Genomic DNA, 24,175 nt, shown 5'->3' on the forward strand with positions numbered 1-24,175 from the left:
CGGACAAAGTGAACTTATTGTGACAGCCGGTGGTTTCGGGCGAGCACCTAGCGATTTGTGCGTTAGATGTTTCTGGAAGTTTACCAGCCTAAGATGACCAGTGGGTGGCATTCTGGTTTCCACTAGTCGAAAACTGAGGAACCCCAATCTGAAGTAACTCCGCCTACTAGAATCAGTGCGCACCAGCCAGAAGACGTATGAATGACCCACGAGCGATTTTTAATTGACTCCGGTGACAGGTGGACCACAATTCCAGTTTAGATAGCCCAAAAGAACTGTCCAGTTTAAGACAGCTACAGCCGATCGGCGTCGCTTACCTGGTTCCGTCGACGTAGTAGAAGGGCTCTTGCAGACCGGCCACGGCAATGACCACACGGTTGCCGAGATAGTCGTAGTCAAAGTGGGGCAGTGCGTGGTTGGCCAGGGCTTCCACGGCCTTGTCTTCTGGGTCCCGGGAAATCTGGGAAAATTTAAGCCTTAACTCAACCCAGAGGTCCCAGAAGGATGTTGTGTTCTCCGGGAACCAGGTGTACGCAGAAACCCCCGGCACTTCCTTGAGTAGAAGGTCGTCCGGCCAAAGCGCGAGACCAACACCGTCCAGCTTGCGCATGACGAGAGCTCGCGTGCCTTCATCCAGCCATGAGGACCCCGTGGAGATGATCTCCTTGGCCGCGTCCACAACCCCATGCAGGTCAGCGCTCAGGGTCTCCCGGGAAGCGGCGTCGAACCGACTGGCCGCATACATCGCAGTTACAACGGCCTGTGGAAGAGCAATATAAATAACGCCGTTACTTGGCTTGAATGCGAGAGGAAATGCCCTTCTTTACGTTAGTGCATGCAAGCTTGTCCTGCAGTGTGTACGCGGTTACGTGTTATCTACCGAAATGTTTTGGGAATGTTCTTACCGTATGTAAATAAAACAGCAGAGCCAACAGAGTTACGTCCCGCACAGTTGTTCGCGCAACTCCCGATTGCAAATAAACTCAGGGACTACGTGAAAAAATTAGCAGTTGCTTAGATCGGCTATGCCAGGATATACCTAGCGTGAGCTGAGGTTTATCTAGTTATTCATAGCTTTCCTGGTTGTCTAGGATTAGCTTGATTTTCATGCTTACTGCTGCTTCAATGACACAAACGCACGGTATGCGCATTATGTGACACATGTATATTTATCAAGCGGCTCCCGCGCAGTGTTACCAATCTCCCGAGAGCTAAGCTGGTTCCACAGGCGCACGCCGGTGTTGCTGCGACGCACGAGCCATCGGTTCCACACCCGGCCAACTCTCGCGTGATCATCAAGTGGACCGCGCCGCCGCGTGCGGAACGGAGGTCGGCGAAGACGCTAGGCGCGTGGGGTGGGTGAGAGACGCCGGGCAGGGCGCAACGTTCTGTGCGCCGTGTGACGTCACTGCTCCTCGCACATGCACAGCACGGCTCTCCAGAAGCCACGCGAAACTGCTCAACCTCGGCCAGTGTAGCTCACGCTACAAAAATTGCCGTGTATAACTGCTGCGTTTCTTAAGGACAATATAGTTGGTGGGTACGATGGATGCGGAAACTCCCTGCCATATATTTATTTGGTTTATAGGTGTTTACATATAAAAGCATCACTGGAACTTCCCACACGTTTCGCGGGACCATTCGTTATTGATCGGACCGAAACTGTCATTACGTGGTGGAAGTATTTTCTAGTAAAATAGTTTGTAACACATTTTTATTAGTAGGACGATTATATTACGACCATTACTGCAGCGACCGTGCGAAGTTGAAGCGCTTACCTCGTAAACGTTTTCGACTTCGACTGCGCAGAAGATGGGCGATTGGAGCGAAGCGGCGTACTCATCACCGTAGCGAGCACGAAGCAGCGACGCGTCCGCCACGGGCCCGTAGCACTGTGCAAAGTGCCATCCCAAGTGGTCCAGAACGTCGGTTTCGTTGTACCTCTGCAGCACCGCACCGAGCGCTTCTAGTATGGCCACGTCTCTGAGCAGCACCCTGTCCTCTGCGCCATACGCAGGTTCTGGGAGGTTGGCCGTCAGCTGTGATGTCCACTCCGATGTTTCCGGCACACCAGACGCCATTTTACTCAGCTCGGCGACACTGAGAAGCGCGGGCTTTGGTAGCGGGTTGATGATCACAGGCAGCCACTCTTCTAGGATGTCTGTTTGTATGTCGGAGCTGTTGTTTATCTCGTCCTGGCTGACAGCCTCCACGTCACGGTCGCCCGCCGTGAAGACTCTGAGTCAGTCATGGATGCCGTGCGTTAAGTGCTTACAGTATTGCCGTCGAGAAATAAATTTAATGGCCCCTGAATGTTCTAAATCTGATATGTCGACTAGCTCAACATGCACAGCAATATCGAACGAGTATCTGCTGGCTTCGCAGCAAATGCAGAAAAGTGATTGCATCCTGCCGCCTCTGCTAAGTAATACACGTTCCTTTCTTCCTTTTTGCGCCTACCATTCCCATCAATTTTCTTCTGTAAGAAAGCCTCGCGGGCAATCTAATAGGCACCTCCTGTATTCTTCTTGGAGCAGCTCTGGCTATTTGTTCTATTGTGCTTTATAGTGGCTTTCGTGACCACGTTATTAACGCCTTTTTGACACACTGTCATAGATACCAATCCAACCTGCAAGGTCGTCCGTGAAGCGACCGCCGCAGCATCCATGCTGGGCTGTTAAGTGCTGCGTTCTTTCAGTGCTACTATTCGAGGCCCATGCGTAACTCAGTGAACAGTAGCTGTTTGGGGTTAAGAAAGTGGTTGCAGTGTTTGTGGATGTGTTATGGTCGGTTTTTATAACTTTCGGAAGATCACAAGAGTAGATTATAGGTCCGACTTTGCTTGTAGCGTTTGCCATTGCTAACCCGGCTGTTGTGAGCAACAGGTGGTGTTGGCGACGGTGGCACTCCGCAGTTCTGCGATGCAATCGCTACCCGTGTGGCACCGGCTGGCATAACAATCGATACCGGGGAGTAACTACCTAGCAATCGACATCGGGGAGAAAAATTACGCCCACCTCCCCTCGCGGGAACCCTGGTGTGATGCGACGCTGAGGGGGGTTCGAGCGCATGCGGAGAGCAACCGTCGACCGAAAGGCCGCCGGAGAGCGGCACACCGGTTATATGCGCAGCGCGCCCAAAGGAGAGGAGACCGCGGAGAGAGTGCCGCGGCTATGACACAACACAATCCAACACAATCCACTTTAATCCAATCCAATCCAAATCCAATCTAATCCAAGTCAAGTCAAGCCAAGCCAAGCAAATCCAATCGAATCCAATCCAATGCCCCTCGCGAGAGAGTGTTCGCTATCGGAGAGGAGAGGGGGAGAGTGGCTGCGGACAACAACAACGGACGCACGCGGACAACAACAACGGACGCACGCAGAGGAAGGACAGGGCCGCCGACAAGAGATGCTCTCAGCGTCGCATCTAAAATACGCATTATAACGGCACCTTGCTCGTGATGTTCATTGATTAGTCATGTCTACGGAAGCGCAGACGTCGAATGCGGAGCTAGCACATCGTTTAGGTCTGCTGACCGGCACTCGCGATAGACTCTCGACGAGTCGATGACGATGCTGTTGACATCACTATGCAATGTGATCCTTCTGAACTACACTTATGATGGTTGATAAAAGTAGGAATTGATTGGCTAGAAAAGTAACACGAGCGTAAAGTACAACTACTATCCGAAAGTTGTGATCATGAGTGATCTAACTTTGCGCAGCCGCACATCTACGATATGCGGCATTCTCTACAGGAGGTGCAGCAAGTGACGTACGTGCTGCACGTCGCATGACGCTGTCTGTCCTACAACGACACCGCACGTCTGTAAAATGCTCTTCAGTTGCAGAAACTGTGGCGATGCTCTAAAGGCCGACTCCGTAAGCTTGTCGCGAAAGGAGGTGCAACACAAAGGGACCCGTATCTGTGAGACATAAAAACCGTCTTTACTTACTACCAAGTAAGAACTCACCTAGCTGCTTTACCACTATGCTGGCCCGTGTGAGCCACGCTCGGACTTCGTCATCCCTGACTACAATCGTCTTCAGTTCTTTGTTTAAAATTCTGAAAACCTGCCTTTTGATGCTTTGGAATTTTCTCTTCTAAGCGAAAAGCGGTTTGAAACTGCAAGTCAAAAACCGGAGCCTGACCATGCAGGCTGGCGGACATGCAAGAGATTGGGCGAGTGAGGTCTTTACGTACAGGAAATCCTTCAGCTTAAAACTGATATGTGGAAATTATAGCTGCTTCCACGGGAATATTTCCATGGCCTGGTCGCAACTGGCAGGATCTAACCAAAATACACAAATGCAATTTTTAGTCACTTTTTGTGACACTATTTCAGTTACAACGTCAAGATGCGGCTTATGCCCTGCAGTAGGGGAATCGGTATTGTAACTCAATGACATTTTCTCAGTCCTGCCATTCGTTCTTTATGGGCAAGGCCACGATCAAACAAGTGCATCAGCTGACCTCTAGAGATGTACAGGAAAACCATGCTAAACGCGAGCCTCCTCTACTATCGACTCCGGTTTGTTGTCCAGTGTGTCCAGTGGCAATGCACAATCAGTTTCTCGCTTTTACGCGCATTCCTAGAAGAATTACTATCCGGGGAGAGTTGTCAGTTCATTATAAAAGAACAGACTTCTGAGTGTGTCCCCAGGGATGCAGTCCTTGAAGTTACAATATATAACTAAAAAATGAGTCACTCAAAGGGATTTTTTTTTTTTTTTTTTTTGCTGACGACGCTTCTTAGCCCACTGATCAGGGTAACAAACCCTACATCACTGGTTAGTCCAAAACCCGTATAGAAAAAATGAGGTTCTTGCAAGAGGGGCATCCGACGACGACACCTGTGCCAATTAGTTACACATTTATTGTGTCTTACAAGTAGCATGGTAAAAACTACTGCCTGGTGACACATATATAACGATCGGTTATAAGTAAGGCAAAACTAGAAAAGGAGAACCATGCTATTGAGGCTGGCTGGTACGAACAGAAATTGCTCAACAGTATCTGCCGTACCGGGTGAAGTGACGGCTTAAATTTCGTTGGGATTTGAATAGGCCGTTGTTTTCCAGTGGATTCAAGGCTGGTGAATGAATGAAGTGCTTAGGCGAGCAAACAATTCTTTTTACGTTTAGGAGTTTACGCGGGGCAGCATACTTCTGCAAAGTGTTTTTTTATAGAAGGACAAAACAGTGGCCATCATTATTTGCCGCTCTAGTATTTGCGCTTCGGTATTTATGGAACAGGTACCAAAAAATGGAACGACAGTCGTGTAACACTTCTCGACTAAAAATAGCACCGTATTCAATCAATCTTTCCAAAAGTTCTTCTCGGGCTTACTTATGGTAGGATCTCCAGTAGGAGGCATAGCTGTTCGACTTCATGATGTGTCGGTGGTGCTTGATGTCAAACAGGAGGTAGCGTTGGGCGCTCAGCTCAACAACACGGCGTTCCTCGGTAGCGCCGAGACGAAACGTCCTCAAGAGCCTAACCCGGAACCAGAGCGCCACCTGTGGTCATGCACGGGCGATAGATGAGGAATCACTGGGAGCGACGCCATGAAAAAGCAAGATTTTAAAAATCTTAGCGCCTTTCATCATCATCACCAGCCTATCTACGCCCACTGCAGGGCAAAGACCTCTCTCATTATTCTCCAATTATTCCGGTCCTGTGCTAACTGTGACTAATTTACCCCGGCAAACTTCTTGATGTCATCCGCCTAACTAACTTTCTGCCGCCCTCTGCCACGCTTGCCTTCTCTAGGGATCCACTCTGCTGCCCTTAATGACCAACTGTTATCTTGCCTTCGCATTACATGCCCTGCCCACATCCATTTCTTCCTAATTTCGATTAGTATGTCCTTAACACGCGTTTGTTCCCTGACCCACTCCACTCTCTTCTTGTCCCTTATTGTTACACCTATCATCTTCCGTTCCATTGCGCGCTGAGTCATCCTCAATTTAAGTTGAACACTCTCAGTCGGCATCCAACTTTCTGCCCCGTAGGTGAGTACCGGTAAGATGCAGCTGTCACACACTTTCTTCTTCAGGGAAACTGGTAGGCTGCCATTCATTATTTGAGAATGGCTGCCTAATGCAATCCACCCCAATCCTATCCTTCTAGTTATCTCTGCCTCATGATTGGGATCCGGAGTCACAACTTGGCCTAAGTAGATGTATTCGCCTACCACTTCCTCTTCTGCCTCGCCACCTATCTCAAACCGCTGTGTTGTCCCGAGGTTATTCATAACTAATTTAGTTTTCTGCATGTTAATTTTCACGCCCACGGTTCTACCATGTTTGTCCAGTGCGGTAAGCATGCTTTGCGGTAAGCGTCTTTATACGCCACTAATAAGCTTTCAAGGGCGGCGAATGGAGTTGAACGTATTCGGCGCTCTTTTTTTGGCTAGGTATAGCCATTTACCATCTCAAGAAATGCTCGCATCATCGGCAAGGCTGAAAGCAGCATAATGTATAGAGAATGGTCTCCTTTGTGGGCTGTAGAGTGTCTCTTTTTTGTGTTACATATACAAGCTGCTCAATAGGCTGGTCTTATTTTGCAAGTCTGCGTTGAACTGCCCTTTGAAATGGTCGCTTGCTCCTTCGATGATTTTAAGAGGTTTCAGGAGAACTTGCTGCTGGGCTCGTCGGTTACGGTCTAAGACCATGATTAGTAGCGCTAAAAAACGACCCACGAGAACAAAGGCTTCAGCTTGACCAAGTGCCAACAAGAAAATTGGCCGAGTATCTGCTAATTGCGCTACAAAAGTCGACAGACGATAGACGCATGCCGCCCGTATACCTTGTAAATGCCTCTGTTCTCTTTGTCGCTAACCTGTTAAGCTCTTTTAGAGGTGAAGCACCTTCTCGCTCTGTCAGGGGCTTGGCGTCCGTGGACACAGTGTTGCGAATGCGCGAGGAGCATTGGATTGGATTGGATTGGATTGGATTGGATTGGATTGGATTGGATATAATGGATTCGGATTCGATTGGATAGGATTACATAAATTGCATCGGATTGAACTGGATTGGGAATTTATATACTGTACGCACGCGTTGTCACTCATTTACATGCGCGAGTGGGCAATGCCACGGATGATTTACGGTAGGAACGGTCCCCAGTGCTTCGCCCACTCGTCATGGTTCACTTCGTGGAGATGCCTAAATTTTTTTCACCCGTCTCGCACCTCCCTCGAAAAACATGGTAAAGGTTTGTGAACGCCAACTGAATTTTTCCCGCGTTCCACTGCTCGCGCGGTAACGGCTGCAATGTTTCCTTACGGGTGGACTTTTCGCAACAGCGCCCGAAGGTATAGTGCCGGGCACGGGCGCTGTTTCCATTGTACAGTCAAAAATTTGTTTTCAACACTTATTTATTGCTATCCCTAAAATCAAGCCTCCTGGTATTTTAATAAATAAAAGATCACTGCAGATACCACTTATGTATTGACGTTTTGCCGCAAATATGCCCAATATTTTTTTTGCTGAAGTATGAAGTGTGTTCCCACACTGTGTGGCTTTGAGAAGCATTGGCTATGTAAATTTGCCGTTCGAGAATTCTGCGAAGTGTTTGTCGGGTGCCTAAATCAAGGTACAGATATCCACAGAGAGGCAGTCCAAAATTTTAGTGTTTAGGTAGCCCAAGAAAGCCTATGGTCTATAATTATTACAAATGTGTTCGCTACACAAGGGTTCTCCAGTGTAAAAATTTCGGTGCACATGAAATGGTCTCAGGTTGTTCAATTCACTACGAAGCCTTCCCTACGGCGTGCCTCGTCGACCAAATGTGACTTTGGAGAGTTATACATCGAATATTTGGAGAAAAGAAGGATCGACGCAAACCCAAGTTTCTGGCCGAATTTGCGGTATTATTAACTGTAGCCCTACCTCTCCTGCAAAAGTATGGGAACATGTAGCTCGAGACTGTACCTTTGAATTTGCTAGCGGCAGTTTCGGCTGCAATCTTCGGACGCCCCCCGTAGGCAGCACACCCTTTACCAAAAAAGTGCACCTAGCAGGGTGAGTGAGTGAAAACACGTGTATTTCGTTCAGTAGGGCTTGGTCACGGCTACGTGTAAGAGTTGGCGGTCGGGAGGGGGCGTAGAAGACAGGGAGGATGCGTAGAAGAGATAGAAAGCTCTTTTGAAGCCGGGCCAACTTTAGCAGCATCCCTTCTTCCCGTCTCCGGAATCGACACGCCCCTGCTCTTGCCTCGTGAACACAAATAATTGTGTTTCCTTATCTGGAACATCCTTCTCAATACTGATCTGAAATCAAGCCGCAAAGACGCACCCTTGCCCTGTCAGTGCATTCGTAGTGCGTAACCTGTTCTTTGACCTGCCACTCACATGAACTCGTACGTACCCAAGCTACAAACGCTTCGGCTTCAGCGTTCATGGCGTTATGCGGTCATTTAACTGCCGCAGTATATGAGTGCTCATGCACGAGCGTGTGCAATCGCGTGGGCGTACCTTCCACTTCAGGGCGAGCTGGAGGAGTACGCCGAGGGGACTTCCGCTTTTTGGACGTGCTGGCCACGGGATGCCCAGCGAGCGCATGAGGTCGCGCAGGTCGTGGATGCGGGACGGCGTGCTGCTCTTGGCTGACGCGATGCAGGCTTGGTACATGCGGAGTGCATTGGCGCCCACTGGCAGCACCTTGGAGCCGGTGGTCAGCGCTGACTGAAAACCCTGCGTGCGTTCGTGGCCGTATTAGGCATTGACCACTACGTTTTGAGGGCTTTGGGGATGGAGAGAGGAATGTTTTTAACAAATGAGTTCAGAAACAAAATCGATACGTCCCCGGAAAGCCCTGTGGGGCCACTGCACGGTCAGGTGTCATTGCACAATTTTTACGCAAATATCCCCACGTGTCCTTCCAACACCTTTGCACTGTTAAAAAAACTTAGTGCCATTACATTCTGTAAAAAAAACGGTTGCGGCTTAGTTCAGCTAACCTTCTATATGCAAAGCAAAAGCTTGGCTTAGTCTGAGTCTTGGTTTCCCTTGGTTAACCTTTGATGTAGCTGTCTTGCCGACCGCGGCTCAATGCCGTTCGGTCCCGTGCAACGCTCACAGGAGGAGGCTCGCCTCACTTTCATTCGCAGCGAACCCAGTGTTCCTCTTCGCTGGGCGCAAGATGAGTCACGTATCCCGAGACGACTCAGCGGCGCATGCGTGGGAGGCGGCGGTGTTTGACGGCTGCCGATCAGCTGAGCGCCCGCAACCGCGCGCCGCTCAGCTGATCAGTTGAGCAGAACGAATGAAAACGGGCCTTGTGCGCAGCGCTGAAAGTGGGCCCGGCGAAACACGCGACGCGCTTTAAGGGGTGTGTCCCAAGGTGTGTGTAAGAGGTCAAAAGGTGAATTTGCGCATCCGCGGCGAAACCGCTGGACGAAATTAGTAAAACTCTGCTTTAAAAGTCGATGGCCAGCGGAGCTATTCCTGGGTTACTAATCACAGCACTGAGGTCCGGCTAAAACTGCAGACGGTCACACACCGCACAAGGGACGCCGGAATGGTCGGCCACAAACTCCCGGGCAAACCGCGCTGTCCCGCAGGCGAAGTTTTCAGCGGTGTTGTAGCCACGGCGACGTCTTGCGAATTCCGCCTTTAGGCATTCATGGTCCCGGCGGGAATTGCGCTTTCGCACGACTTCCGTGTCCCGCTGGTTTTTGGTGGTCTCCTTCTGCCGCGCTCGCGAGGAGTACGCCTATTTTTTCTTCATTGGCTTCACTGTATTGGCTTCACTGGCTTCATTGGCTTCACTGTACAACACAATGTGGGTAAGCCAGATTACAAAAACCAGGTTTAAACCGATCCTCTGAAACTCGGTTTCACTTGTAAGCTCAGAATATTTGCTGGAAAGACATTTTCCGGGGGAATATGCGCTCTCTTATATAACAATATTCGGCCACTTTCACCATTGAGATGCGGAGACTGAGGAAAAAGCGGAGCTGGTGGTCTTCGATTGATTGATTGTAGGGTTTAACGCGCCGACGCAACGCAGGCGATGAGGCGCGCCGTAGTGGAGGGCTCCGGATTAATTTTGACCACCTGGGGATCTTTGTCGTGCGCCGAAATCTCGTACACACGGGCGTTTTTGCTTTTCGCCTCCATCAGAAAAGCGGCCGCCGCGGCCGGGAATCGAACCCGCGACCTCGTGCTCTGCAGCGCAACGCCTTAGCCACTGAGCCACCGCGGCGGGTAGCTGGTGGTCTTCGCTAGCTTTAAAGGGACCCAGAAAAGCTTTGTGAAGGTGGCAATCAAATGCATTCAGGTGGTAGAACACATAACGGGGAATTTTTTAGCCAAGTGTGAGCCTCATACGTTGCACGGATAATTTGTAAACAATTTTTGAAGATCGCCTTTCTCAGCCGATGAGCGCGCCGCCGCAGCGAGCCGACCGCGGCTGACGCAATGCCGACCGCGGCTGACGCAACGGCGATCGCGGCTGACGCAACGGCGAGGCGCCCCCCTGATTCGGCCGATCGTCGGTCGCCGACAACGTCACTGCCATTGGCTTCCGGTTGCTCTTCCTCCTTCCTGCGCGATCCCGAGGCAAAGGCGGGTCTGCAGCGATTGACGCATGCCTAGGCGCAGGATAGTAGCTAGCGGAGAACGGAAGTCGAGCATCGCGATGTCACATGGCTATTCCCAGTGTCTCCAGCTGCTTTGAAAGAAGCAGAGAGGGAGGAGGAATAGATAGGCAAGGGGGAGAGGTGCACTTAATTTCTTCTGACGCAGCTAATACTGAATGTAGATAAATAATTGCAACGGCATTGCATCGCTATATTGGTACTACGCGACAATAAAGGCATTTTGTAACTTTTACAAAACGCTTTTCCTGGTCCCTTTAACTTGGCTTTCTTAACACGAAAGTGTTTTATTGCCGGATACACGAAGATTTCGCTGACGTCATATCCGTCACGGAAGGAACGCCAGTACAATGAATCAAGCGGACTGTGAAGGGTGCACTCTTGCACACAGGGTCTTCTTGCGGGAAAGCAACCTGTAGCACTAAAGAGTACGTTATACTTAAGGTTGTTCGTTTTCGGGATTCATATTTTAACACGGAAGTGTTTGATGCCGCGATACCCAAAGATTTCACTGACGTCATATCCGTCACGGAAATGACGCCAGAACACCGTTGCCGAAGCGACCCGCCAGCAGGACGTCGCTCGCCAAACACACCCACAAGAAAGCCGCCGACCCGCAACTCATGCTCAGCTGCAGATTTCGCTGCCCATTTCACTTTCGTGTTTTACTGATGCCTATGAGGGAGTAATCAACCACAGTTTTTTTAATGTCTGCCCCTCTTATCAGTAGGTCGGACACTAATTGCTCCGAGCACGCAACGTCTCGCACAACTACAAGGACACCTGCACGTCACAGCTTAGGTCGTCACTAGACGCAGCCAATCTCCGACGCGCGCCTCCGCACCCAAACATCTGTCCACTTCCGCAGAGCCAAAGTCCAAAGCCAACGCCCGCGTTACGAACACATAGAAACTGCTTAACTCTCCGAATGAGATGATAGAGCAATTAAATGAATAAAAAAAATTACCTCCACCTCCCCTCGCGGGAACCCTGGTGTGATGCGACGCTGAAGGGGGTTCCATTGTGCGTTTCCGTTGGGTCGATTACTCGAATTGCGTGAGCAATTGCCGGGTAATGCGAGAGGGAGAGAGAGAGAGAGAGCAAGCGTAGCGCGGACGACCGTCGACTGAGAGACCGACCGGAGCGCGGCACTCCGCTTATATGCGCAGCGCGCCAGAAGGAGAGGAGACCACGGAGAGAGAGGGCGCTGCACATGCGCACAGTGCGCTTGCGCCGCGCGCGGCGCCACCCACCGGCGGAGTGAGAGTGCGCTGCGCCACGCGCCCGCAGATGTTGGGCGAGAGTGTTCGCTATCGGAGAGAGGAGAGGAGGCGAGCGGAGGAGAGACGCAGCTTTGCGGACGCGGACAACGACGACGCAGGAAGGACAGGGCCGCCGGCAAGAGATGCTCCTCTCAGCGTCGCATCTAAAAATGTCTGGCCATTACGATTCTCCCTCATGCGAAATTTGGGCTCAGCTGTTTAGCTGTTTTGAAGGTGCATAATATGTTGAGGCAAAGAGTTTCAGACAGATATATTTGTAGGGTTACATGTTTAGGGTTACACGTGTAGGTTAAAGTTTAACTTGCAGTGGCTGATGATGCACAAGCACCGGTTGCTTCGCTCGATGTTCAGCCCTGTCTGGGTACGGCGTCGGTGGTGCTCAGCCTCCACTCTGTTAGCTCGTTTAGCTGCAGCGGCTGACGAAGCGCACGACCGGTTGCCTCACTCGCAGTCCAGCCCTCACCCCTGATGGTTGCAGTGCGCTGAGGCAGCACTCACTCGTGGGTTCCCTCGACGGCAGCTATGGTGAGCCTCTGCGTCGGCGGCGCAAAGTGCATCTCAGGAAGGGACCGCGACCCGCGTCTTAGGAAGCGAACGCGCATCATCGTCACGCGCACGCCTCCATCACGTTTTCGCCAAGAGTTGCGCAGACGAGCGCCTCGTGCGGGCACAGCATAATGTCCCCTCCCCCCTCCCCCACCGCACACTTTCGGAGAGCGCTCGCACCCTCACAGCGAACCACCCTCCCCTCACAATTTCGTGACAGTCTCCTCCATTGCTTTCTTTCACTAGTCGGTCTTCCAATCGTTCTCTCGGTTACATGATGACGGCGACAACGCAAAGCTTCAGATGTGGCCGTTATAGAGCAGTCGGACAGACGCCGGTTTCATAAAGCGATGGGACCAGGTTCGAATCCAACTAGGGAGACCTTTTTTTGTAGCGTGAGCTACACTGGCCGAGGTTGAGCAGTTTCGCGTGGCTCCTGCGGAGCCGTGCTGCGTATGCGCGAGGAGCAGTGACGTCACACGGCGCACAGTACGTTGCTCGCTGCTCGGCATCTCTCACACACCCCACAGGCCCAGTGTCTTCGCCGACCTCCGTTCCGCACGTGGCGGCCCGGTTCACTTGATGGTCATGCGAAGGATGGCCGGGTGTGGAACCGATGGCTCGTGCGACGCAGCAACAGCGGTGTGCGCCTGCGGAACCAGCTTGGCTCTGGGGCGATTTGTAACGCTGCGCCGGAGCCGCTTGATAAATATACATGTGTCACATAATGCGTATAAAGCAGTAAGCATCATAAGCTAATCCTAGGCAACCAGGAAAGCTAAGAATAACCAGCCGAAGCTTAGCTCACGCTACGTATATCCTGGCATAGCCGAGCTAATTTTTTTCTTGAGAGGCTTGACGTTCCTTCGCTTATCATCATCATTTTGTTAAACTCGTTGAGTAAAGTTGCCTTTCTTGAGGTGCATTTTCATAACGGGACAGTCGCCATCAGTGAGGCACAGAAGGCTTTGTTTTAAAAATTTTGCGGCACGGTATCTGCGTCGTCAGGCATTACTATATACTTCCTTCTTGGCCATCACACCTCATAACCTAGCATTTTCCTCCTGTGCACTTTGAGCGACGCCAGACATCGATGGAACTGAAGCATAAACAGCATAAACAGCTTCATCATTAACAAGAAGCTGCTGAGCACGAGGTCGCGGGTTCGATTCCCGGCCGCGGCGGCCGCTTTTCTGATGGAGGCGAAAAGCAAAAACGCCCGTGTGTACGAGATTTCGGCGCTCGTTAAAGATCCCCAGATGGTCAAAATTAATCCGGAGCCCTCCACTACGGCGCGCCTCATCGCCTGCGTTGCGCCGGCGCGTTAAACCCCACAATCAATCAATCAATCATTAACAAGAAGCACGGAAGGCGGACAGGTGACCGATGAGAGAGGGTGTGCGCACAGCGCGAGAGGGGAACACGTTTGTCCCTCAGGGAACGTGCAGATACACCGGCCCGTGAGCTGAGAAACGAGAGGCTTTTCTAGTCATACGGACGCAAAAAATACACACGAAAAGTTAGGGTACGACAGCTCACCTGTAAAAAAAATCGGCCGGGTATCTGCTCCTTTCGTTGCAAATATCAACGCAAGACGATAGTCGACTGGCGCCTCTGGCAAGGAAATGCATCCTTTCTCTTTCACGCTCGCCTCTCATGCTGTTACTTTCCAGTCTCGTTCCTTCCAAGATAACAGGCTACAAGTTTGCTCAAGTCAATTTAAATTTCCCGCGTTCTAGTGCTCCAAGACGGGTGCCTCGATGCCAGCGCGGCCGTACGGCGGAGACGCGCGTGAATCGAGGCACCTGACTACGTTTTGCAGTTGACGTAGTATTTTATTTGCTGGCGAAAAAAACAGCCATCCGTAATTTTTTAAATGCAGAGCATTTAAGTAACTCACGATGTCACCCGCGTTGACGTCCGTAGTCGTAGTCCGCACCCCTCCCCCTACACTATATAAAAAAAATACTATCCGGCGCCTGGTTTCGATCCCTCGACACTGCGGGCGGAACGCAATGTACATGGTGCTCTACCCACTGCGCCACAAAGCCCACACAGAATGGGAGGCTACGAACGCGCCTTATATCCTTGACTCATTCAAACTACGTCAAGAAGCTGCTGATACAACGCATTCACTACCACCAACTCCCCAAACACTAAACGTTAACGCAATACACCCACCCCCTATGCGACGCATTTACTCGAGTCCCCTCGCGGGGAGATGGGCCCAATTTTTTATTAATAAAGGAACACTGCATCCTCGTGTATTGGTTTTCTGCCTGATATTTTCGTAATGTCTTGTTCTTGTTCAACAAAGTTGACAAGTATCAACATTAACACAGGACTTGGACGTCTAGGTTTGGCCGTGAGTATTTAAGACTATTGCGAAACATTTGTTTCACTTTGGCCGGCTGGCTCAATCGAGTGACAGACATACAGACAGACAGACCAAAATTTTCCCGTTCAAGTAGCCGATGAAAGACTATCGTCTTCAAAATGTGTTGGCCGTGTTTATCTGCTGTTAATCATGGGAAAGAACGAACAGAACGAAACTTTTTCGGAAAGTGCGTAAAGGGGGACTCGGTTAATCGCATTTATTTTTGAGGCAAGTGGTCAATAGGTTTGTTTCTTCGTGATGTTGAAGACGCGTTTGTTAGGACAGTTTGTGAGCTGAGACTTGGACATGGAAAACTTTTGCCTGTATTTAATGTGAGCTCTGAGTACATGATGGGGCTCTGTACGAGGATTTTTTTAAGGATGTGGTGTGGTCATACCGTTTTTTTTCAGTGCGTTTTCTTTAGAGAATTTAAGCGGGGTGAGTCGGAAGAAACTGTACAAAGATATCGTCGAGAGTTTATTGCCAGTGCCAATACACCGTAGCAGGTATATTCCAAGGCCTGAGAGAGATGTACTTAAGCGAGTTAAGGGAATGCCGGTCCCAGGTGCAGTGAAATCTTGCTTTTTTAAGCTCCATACTGGAACACTGGAAGTAATGACCTGGATGGAGGAAAAAGGATGGTTCGTGCCATGGGGTGAGCTGTGTTTGCTGTGTCGAAAGCCAGAAACAATTGAGCACGTGTTCTTGGACTGTTGGGGAGTGGTGTTCTTTTGGGAGACCCTCCAGCGAACACACAAAAAAGATTTGCCTGCGGATGCTTACTGTATTAGGTTTTTGAATGTTGATAATGCGGTGTGCCATTTGACGCAATTATGCTGTATGGACTACATAGCATCCGGAGTAACAGGATGGCGGTACGCTACTCCGACCCAGATGCCAGACCCATCCGAGAGTACTTCAAATAGTCAATTCGTTCTTTTGTGCATATACAGAAATTTCAGCCCTCTAAGCCAGAGTGGCTATCAACAGTTGAAGCATTGTTGGTAATCACCCCGCTGGGCCAAGAAGGGCTCCAGTTTTGAGTGTACACGTAATCATTTACGGGTGTTTAGTTTGTAATCCTGCCAAAAAAAGGCAATAAATAAAAAAATCTTCAAAATGTTGCTATCTTTGGCGTCAGCGTAAGTGACAACGAAGCACCACGCGTCCTTCAAGCGTTCAATAGCGTGGGGCGTTCCATGCCACGATCTTAAACTTTAGAGGAGCGAAATGTGGCCGCCAACGAAAGTGCTCCGCAAATGCAATATAAAAGCGTAAGAATGCAGACAAGCGAACGACCAAACAGTAAAATCCCCCACCCTCTTACGCTCTTGCAATACAAAGCGGCAGGAACGATCAACGGCGCAACCAGTGATGCATAGATGGGAGCCATTCAAAAGCATGAGGCGGAAGCGAATCGCAAACGAAAGCGTCTCAATAGGTATGCCTAGTGTCACTAGATAAGGTATTAGAGTACCGCTACTGAGGCATGCAAGTCAGCAATGGCGGCCATTTTGGTGTTTATCTGTGTTGCGAGATTGCCGCATCTACGGCCTCGCCGTTAACTAGTGGTCTGTTAACAACACTACCGAAGATGCAGCAAAACTGCTTCTTGGCTTCTTTGAACACACTTCTGCTGCTGAAATGCTGGTGCATGCGTTATCTCTGATTCGCATTCGGAACGATGTCAGTCGCGCGCAGCCGCAATGCAGGGAGGACAAGCTAAGTCTACCACAGTCTACCGACTGAAAATGCACAAGCAACAAAATGGCGACGGCCATGAACCGTCGCAGTGTAAACAAATGTCACGTGATGCGAACTGACCAATGATAATGGCGGCGGCATGGAACAATAGGAGAAAAGAGTGCCAATACTCAGTAACTTTATCTAGTGACGCTAGGTGTATACGGGCGGAGTATTTCGAGAACGCAACATCTCCAGCGTTCTATTGGGCGATATTGCTTCCGAATTCAGACACTCAGGATATGCCAAGGCGTTGGACTGGGCTAGCTGGTACATGTTTGAATGGATTAAAAACCACCGGTAAACACAGGACACAGTGGAAGAAAGCGAGCTTGTCCCGTCGTTTTCTTCTACTGTGTCCTGTGTTTACCGCTGGGTTTCAATCCATTCACTCAGGATATGCCTAGGCGTCTCGGACTGTCCTCATATTGTGGTTTAGTTGCGATACTTTCCCATGTTCGGAGTTCGCCATGTGAAAGTAAAATCTAGACAGACTAAAAACAGCGCAGAGGTGAGGACGGAAGAAGCGACAATCTAGAGCGCAACGCTCTCGTTTGCCAACTAGCCTAACTAGCCCAACGTCAAGCCTTAGTAACGCGTATCAGTAAGCGGGAACAAAACAGAAAGTCGGGTGTGCTTCTGATCATTATGCCTCGAGAGGTGGCGATAAGCCAGGGAACTACGTTGAGGAGTGTATTCGAAACGACCAAGCCGTAAGTATGCTACGTACGCGAAGAATGGTACGCTCGAAAGTGAAAGTGACATCCTTAGTGCTGCCTACCTCGAACCAGCGTTTTGTAGCCAGCTGGGCCGTCGACGTCTCGTATTCCTCGCTAGGCGATCTCTCGGCCACGGGTTTCCATGCCGAACAGGCGAATGCAGAGAAGTCGTCGCAAGGGTCCACGCTGTGGTTGAGCGGGGCCAGGAGCAACCTGGCGTGTCGCTTGCATCCCGGGGTCCGGCAGATGCCCAAATTGGTGTCGGTTGGCGTGGCCCGTAGTCGCGCCAGGAACCAAACCACGCTGGCCACAATCAGGACGCCACTCACCAGGCACACCCCACGCACCCAGTGGCGAGGTTTCCCTCCCGAGTCCACCAATGTGGCCAACACCGTTGCACCGGAAGAGGGGTTCTACGCAAGAAGTGCAGAAAACAGCGTCAATAAATGCACCGTCAGGGTTGCCCTGTACGCTGGCTCCTTCTTTAAAGGGACGGACAACAGATTTTTGTCGCGTATATGTTCTCTAGCTCATATAAAAGCCAGAGATTTATACATACCGGTAGCCAAAAGCAATTTAAAAATAATTTCAATTTGGCAGCAAACTTGCTGAAAGCAGAAGGGTGGCGGTTCGTAGTGTCGAAACTTGGCACTACAATATGTGTCCCGGTCACGTGACCTATAAACCTATAGCTGCTACTGTAACTGCTGAAACGTTTATTCACTTATTGAAAACCTTTTAGCACAAGTATTTGTATAAGCTTGAATTGTATATGTATTTTTGCACACTATTTGGAAAATTTATAAGACACGCTGCGTGCCATGATGCCCGCCGCCGCTGGGTGGCTCTCAGTGTGGCTAACTGAGCTTCCATGCCCAAAATCAACGGCAGCGTTCGGCGAACAGACCCAGTGAAGGTGCTTTCACGATTCTGTCTTAGTCAGGAGCGTTTGTTCTGCCAAAATATTCAATTTCAGTTTCCAAATAGGCCAACGGCAGCTTAAAAAAAAGGACGCGCCCGGGGAGAATCGAACTTCCGACCCCCACAACGTGAAGCCCGATTCTACCTATCGTCTATCCCAACAGATGGCGCCTTCGTGCAAAATAGACTGGTAAATTAAAAAAAAAAACATAAAGGAATAAGAAAGCCTGCGATTCACACTTTTTTTAGCTGCGTACAAGTTTTTAAATGTCTCTTTTCATTTCGCATACTGTATGTCATGGTTGCTAGCATTATTTTTGGCAGGACACATACGGCTCATAGATCTAAAGATTTCGATTTAAGAAGTTCTAGGGTGTTATCTGCAAAACCGCTTCTCGTTAAGGTGCAAGTGATGCCCTTTCATTTGGGACAGAGAATGCATACTCGGCAAAAATCGGTTGTCTGCCCCTTTAATCGTGGCTGTCCCAGTGGTTGCATCGTGCTCGCACTTTCGTCCGATTTAGCCGTGCACTTCTGTGGGGCCACAACCTATCTCTGCATTTTACCTTGATATTGTAATTTGTATTCTACCTCTACCAGCTTTCTACCTCTACTAACTTTCTACCTCTACCAGCCAACAGTTCCTTCGTGGCGTGCGCGGCAAGAAACTCCTAACGCGGCTGAAAAGGGGGAGGGTGGTTTTCACTCACGGAGCGCAGTGCAGATGGCGCGGAGAACTGTTACACAGCGTTCCCCGCGCGCAGGTGCCTGCTCACACCGGCGGGCGCGTCGGCGGAACGGCTTCTTTAGCGAAGGTTGTTTTGGGCCTGTTTTGGCGCAGCTTCGCGTACATAGCGCGCTTCCTTCGCACGGCTTGGTTGACTTATTCGACAGCAGCTCCTCGGTAACCCGGACCCGACCGAATTAAGTGGTCGCACGGCAAAGATACGGTAAGGATTCGTTTGCAGGGTGGGCGAAGAAAATGTAGACACCAGATACGGAAATCTGGCCGCTAGAGAAACGCTACCTTTTGCACCCTGCTTGCCACGAATGGGACTCCGTTTTCCAAATTGGTGAATTCCAATTCGATTGTGTTTTAAGAGATACAAAAGGCGAAAGGAGCAACCGGTTCTGATAAATAGTGATTATAAAATCTCCCTCAGCTTTCTCGCAATTCTCAGACTTACTAAACTAACTAAACTTTTAATGGATACAGTATGAGGCACCGGACTTCCTTCCGCTGTTGAGTGGGGTGTGTGCCGGTTTCGGGTTGTGCTGTTCTCTGCCGACCGAAGCAGGAGCCTCCTTTTTTAAAAGTTATTCGCTTTACTTCTAAAAGACTTTGGAGCCTCGGCTCCCTGTTCATTTTTTTTCGTTGGCATTATCCTGCTATAGCTTAGCTAGTGATGGTTTGTTCCCCTTTTTATTTAGGTTTTTTTCTTATTTTTAGGGATCGTTTATTTCTTAGTTTAGTAGAACCCCGCTCCTACGTTCCTCAGTGATGCGTTTTCTCGGCTGCTACGCTGCTTTTGTTGAGTCTCGGCGCAGCTGACATAGTCCCATGTATTAAAATGCTCACTGTTACGTCGTGGCTCAGAGTACGTTTTCGGATCAGGCGTCGCAATCTGATTCTGCGAAGCCGCGCAAGCAACATGCGCGCACCGCTATTTTGACATTTGGCGAGCCTTGGCCACTCTTGGGTACGGAACTGACTGCATGAAGCCGCATGCGGGTCATATGCGCCACCACTGGATGGCCCTATGTTACTCTATGCTATCACCATCGTCACTGCGCTTACAACGAAAGTTTCACTTCGAAATGCCTGAAGTGTGTGTTGGCCATAAAGCACCGCCGCGAGAATAGCACGTGTTATCGTCATTATGGTGCACTTCAAGCTTTCAGAACACCGTTGAACTTGCTGCCGCGAACTTTGTCGTGCCTTGATGGCGTCGCGAAAACGGTAGGCGCTTTCCCTTCAGGGAAAGCTTGACGTACTAAACGCATTTGACAAGCAGCCAGCGCGGAAGAGAGTCGAGATCGCTCGGGACTGAGGAGAACGTCATGCTGGGCTAGTTGGTGAATAGACGCCACGATTTGAAGCGCAACAAAAATCGTCTACTCTGTGTTTCGTCCGTGTTTTTGTTGCGCTTCAAATCATGGCATCGCTAGGGACCTTGCATTGCCACGCGTGGTGTTTTCCCGCGATCGCAAATAGCGGCAATCCTACGTTCTCGAGTTTTTAAGCGTCGAAAGCCAAAGTTGCAGAAATGCATGGTTGCAAGTCAAAGCTACGCTATTTACGTTCATTTTCGAAAGCTTCCTCATTGCTGCGTTTTCCTGGCTATTACGTTTTGTTTTCGCGGTCCGGTGGAAAACGTGGAAACGGGATTCAAGTGTAGTTTAAATCGGCATAAATGGGAATCGCTAAGCTCACGTGCCGAATTGTTTCGGTGTCTGCGCTTGTGTCGCGTGGTGGTGTAGCCCCGAGCTAGGACATCAGGATGGCTAGGTTCCGCTCTTTCAGCCTTCGAAAGACGCTGCTCTCCGTTTTCTTTCAGCCGACGCACGGCCGTGCTACAGCGGCAGCGTCCGCCGCTCTACCCCGGACGTGGCCGATGCTGCTGCGTTCTGGACGTCGCCCTCGCGTATTCCATGTAACGGCTGGCAGAATATCTTGTTTCACTATTTGTAGAGCTACTTGTGTGAATTCAACTGACGTCGCATGGGCAGTTGTTGTGGGTGTCGCTTAAAGCTTTGCTTTCCAAACACCCTCACCGCGTGGATTGGAGCGAAAATTTATTTTAAAGAAACAGCGAATACCACGCATACGTGGGAATCGACGTTACGCAAAGGTTTTATCATAGCACACCTGAATGACGCTTAACATACGTATTGATTCCTAGCAATCATGATTAGCAAGAACATGAAAGATATGTGGCGGGGGGCTGCGGCTGGCATAGAGTGTATACCGCACACCCTCTTGGCAAATCGTGGTGACAGAAGTGACAGCAGCCGGACATAATTTTTTCACTGCCTCCAACTAGCTAGCACTCACTCATCAGTTACAGTTGCGGTCACGTGTTATTTACGACTGATAACTGCATAATTCTAAGTCTCGTCTTGAGCAATTGGTACGTCCGGCCGCAACTTTTGTGATGTTTGGAGTTAACTTTCGACCATACTTTAGACACAATCTACATTCAAGGTATGCAGGCACACACATCAAAGTAAAAAAAACCTGGAAATATTTTTATATTCTTTTAATTAAGGTACCCGTCCCTTCATAGGCTGGCAAGTAAATAGTAAATAACCGGACTTATTTTCTGCAGAGCAAAAACAGCATAGAGGCTAATATAACACTTTCACATTTCCCAAGATTAAAATAGAACTATCAAGGCAAGCACACAAAACAGCGAGATTTTTTTGATGCGATAGAGAAGGCCTTCCGCGATAAAGAGTTTTCGACGCAGGTTTGCCTTTACAGCTTTGTCTCAGGCAGTTCACACCATCACGTACCTTGACCTCGTCTAGCTTAAAACTAGAGAGGGCTCGAGTACGGGTCTTTGTAATCACTGGCGTACAGGTCTTTGTAATCACTGGCGTAGGGGCTCTGCTCGAGCACTCGCTCGGGGGGACGGACACAGGGGTGGGCGGTTGCTCCCGTATGGGGATGGTCACGTGCACCTCTGGAAGGTCTTCGAGGGCCGGTGACATGCCTTCCACAAGCGGGGCGAACGTTGAGCGGGCTATATCGTCTTCAAAGTGGTCCGGGCCAGGCTGCATGGTGTCATAGATCGTCGGCATGAGGTCCTTGTCGGGTGGCGACATGACTGCAGTCGTCAGCTCAGGCGGCACCTGCACGACGACAAAGTTGTTGGTCGTAGCCACACATGAACCTTTCCCAACAATCTTTTCCACAATGCTTCCAGCACTGTTTCCCAACTAGCACTTCGGGTACTCCAGCTCTAGCAATTTTTAATAAATACCGGTCCCTCTATTTAGGTGAGCGCATTACTACCATGAAGTTGCCGGCAGTAACAATAGCAGGCGAAAGGAAGTGGTAGATAGAGAGAGAGGTGGTCAGAAGCGACCTCCTTAAAGGAGCCATGAAGACAAAACACGACTTCGGTTCATTCGAAAGATTGCCTCGTTAGAATTATACTGACACCACTTTTAACGTAAACTTCGCTCAAATAAGCTTCATAATTAGGAAAAACGGCAATGGTCATGAGGCTCACTAGCTCATTTCCCGCAACAGAACCTATGTTTTCATACCAGGCAGCTCTGCGGTTGGCGGAGGCCGGCAAAAGCAAATGCAAGTGATGCAGGGCTTATAATCTTCCGTCACGAGATGTTTTCGCTTAAATGTAATGCATGTATTCGTTTTATAGAAGTAAGAATGGTGGGGTAAGCATGGAAGCTAGGAAATTACACGTAAGAATTCAAGTACCAGAGCGTGCTGTTGTTGGTACTGCACACACTTGGCTTGTCATAGCTGCACAGCAGTATGGCGCTTTCGGCTTGTCTTGCACGACACAGGCCGATTAGCGCAAGCGACATTGCCTTACGTGACCCTGTTTGTCGAGTATACCCCATGTTTCCCAAAACGGGTGCTTTCTACCGCAATAAAAACAAGCCAGGCGCAAATACGATCAAAAACAAAGCAAAAGTTGGCAATTGTCAGCCACGCCATGGTAGCGCCATCTGGGAGGACTGACGGTAAACAAGGTTCTGTAGTTCGCTTGATGCCTAGTGCCGCGTTCGCGTTTACTTCAAGGCCTGCTTTTCTGACGTCATCGCGGACGACCTCACGAAACATAGGATTTGGAAGGAGAATGAAAATTTTAACATAAATTGATTAATTTCTTAGTGAATAAACTATCGTCTGCTGCCGGACTAGCGCTGGGGGCAATATAAAACACCAAATCTTTCGAATAAAACTTGTACTTTGTCTTCATGACTCCTTTAATATAGTAAGTCTGCTACACTGTAAGGACCGCCCCTCTAGAGAGCCACCGGATCATTCAGAATCATTGCAGGTCAATTGTGTTCATCTTGTTGAAGTTACCTACTCGCGTAGTGAGATCTCGATCAAGGGAACTAGGACGCTCTGTAAGGAGACTACCTCTTCTTGCGGGAACGGCATCTTTATAGACGGCAACGAGCTGCAACGCCGTAGCAATGGGCGTCCAACCTCTCCAGACAATAGGAACGCCACAGAAGACCTCCTCCGGTTGGTCTTGAAATCGGTGGTGGAAGCAGCAACGTCAACCTGCGTCGGTGGAGACATTTTCGATGACACTATGGACAACGTCGGCGGAGCTACTAAAAGAAAGCGTAGGTGCAGACCTGACGCCCTTCAATATGAAGTGTCGATTCTCTCGACTGTGTCGGACAAAAACGCTTTTTTTACCTTTGCCGTGAACCAAGCCTCCCTAAATATACCCTTTCTCTCGCACAGCCACATGTAGGTGTCCGTAGTCGCAGCCTGCAGTTCTCCAAGTGCGTCGTGAAGAAAACCAGCGGTTTCGAGGGGAACAAAAAAAAAATGAGGGAAGCTCACACTAACGCGTAAGACTGAAATGTAGCCAAGCTGGACGCAACATTAGCGTGTTTCCTCTTTTTCGCCACACGGCGTTGCTTAAGCGTCGCCGGTGTACGAGCGACCACAGCTGGATGTTCATCCTACTCCATCGCACACGGCTCTGTGCGCACGTCGCCTTCCTTCGTCGTTCGCTGAAGCGGCGGTGTCCAAGCCTTACTCCGCCAGGTGGCAGCACGGGCCCCGCGCGCTTCTCCGTTCCCTTCTCACCTATCTCTCCCCGCCATCGGGTGCTGCTCCAATCCGGATGCTTGCGGAAGGGGGTGTGGTTTGACCTCCAGCTCTCAAGGTCAAAACTGGTCACCCCGCGGAGACTGTCCGCGGTAGCGTACTGTAGCTTTCGCTACAAAATTACACTAGCAGACGCCGAGCGGCA

General features: G+C 49.9%; 1 protein-coding gene across 1 annotated transcript; it reads right to left on the bottom strand.

Moving 5' to 3' along the window:
- Positions 1-313: 313 nt before the first annotated feature.
- Positions 314-22,025, bottom strand: LOC144139970 (neprilysin-1-like). The gene is made up of 6 exons (XM_077672186.1): positions 21,714-22,025; positions 17,339-17,689; positions 8,483-8,701; positions 5,353-5,522; positions 1,779-2,238; positions 314-760 (listed from the first exon to the last, which is right to left on the bottom strand). The coding sequence occupies exons 1-6, from the start codon at positions 22,023-22,025 to the stop codon at positions 314-316; spliced, it is 1,959 nt and encodes a 652-aa protein (XP_077528312.1).
- Positions 22,026-24,175: the final 2,150 nt, after the last annotated feature.

This window comes from Haemaphysalis longicornis, unplaced genomic scaffold (assembly GCF_048455015.1).
Source record: "Haemaphysalis longicornis isolate Haplotype H1 unplaced genomic scaffold, Haemaphysalis longicornis Haplotype H1 scaffold_5, whole genome shotgun sequence".
Lineage (NCBI taxonomy): Eukaryota > Metazoa > Arthropoda > Arachnida > Ixodida > Ixodidae > Haemaphysalis > Haemaphysalis longicornis.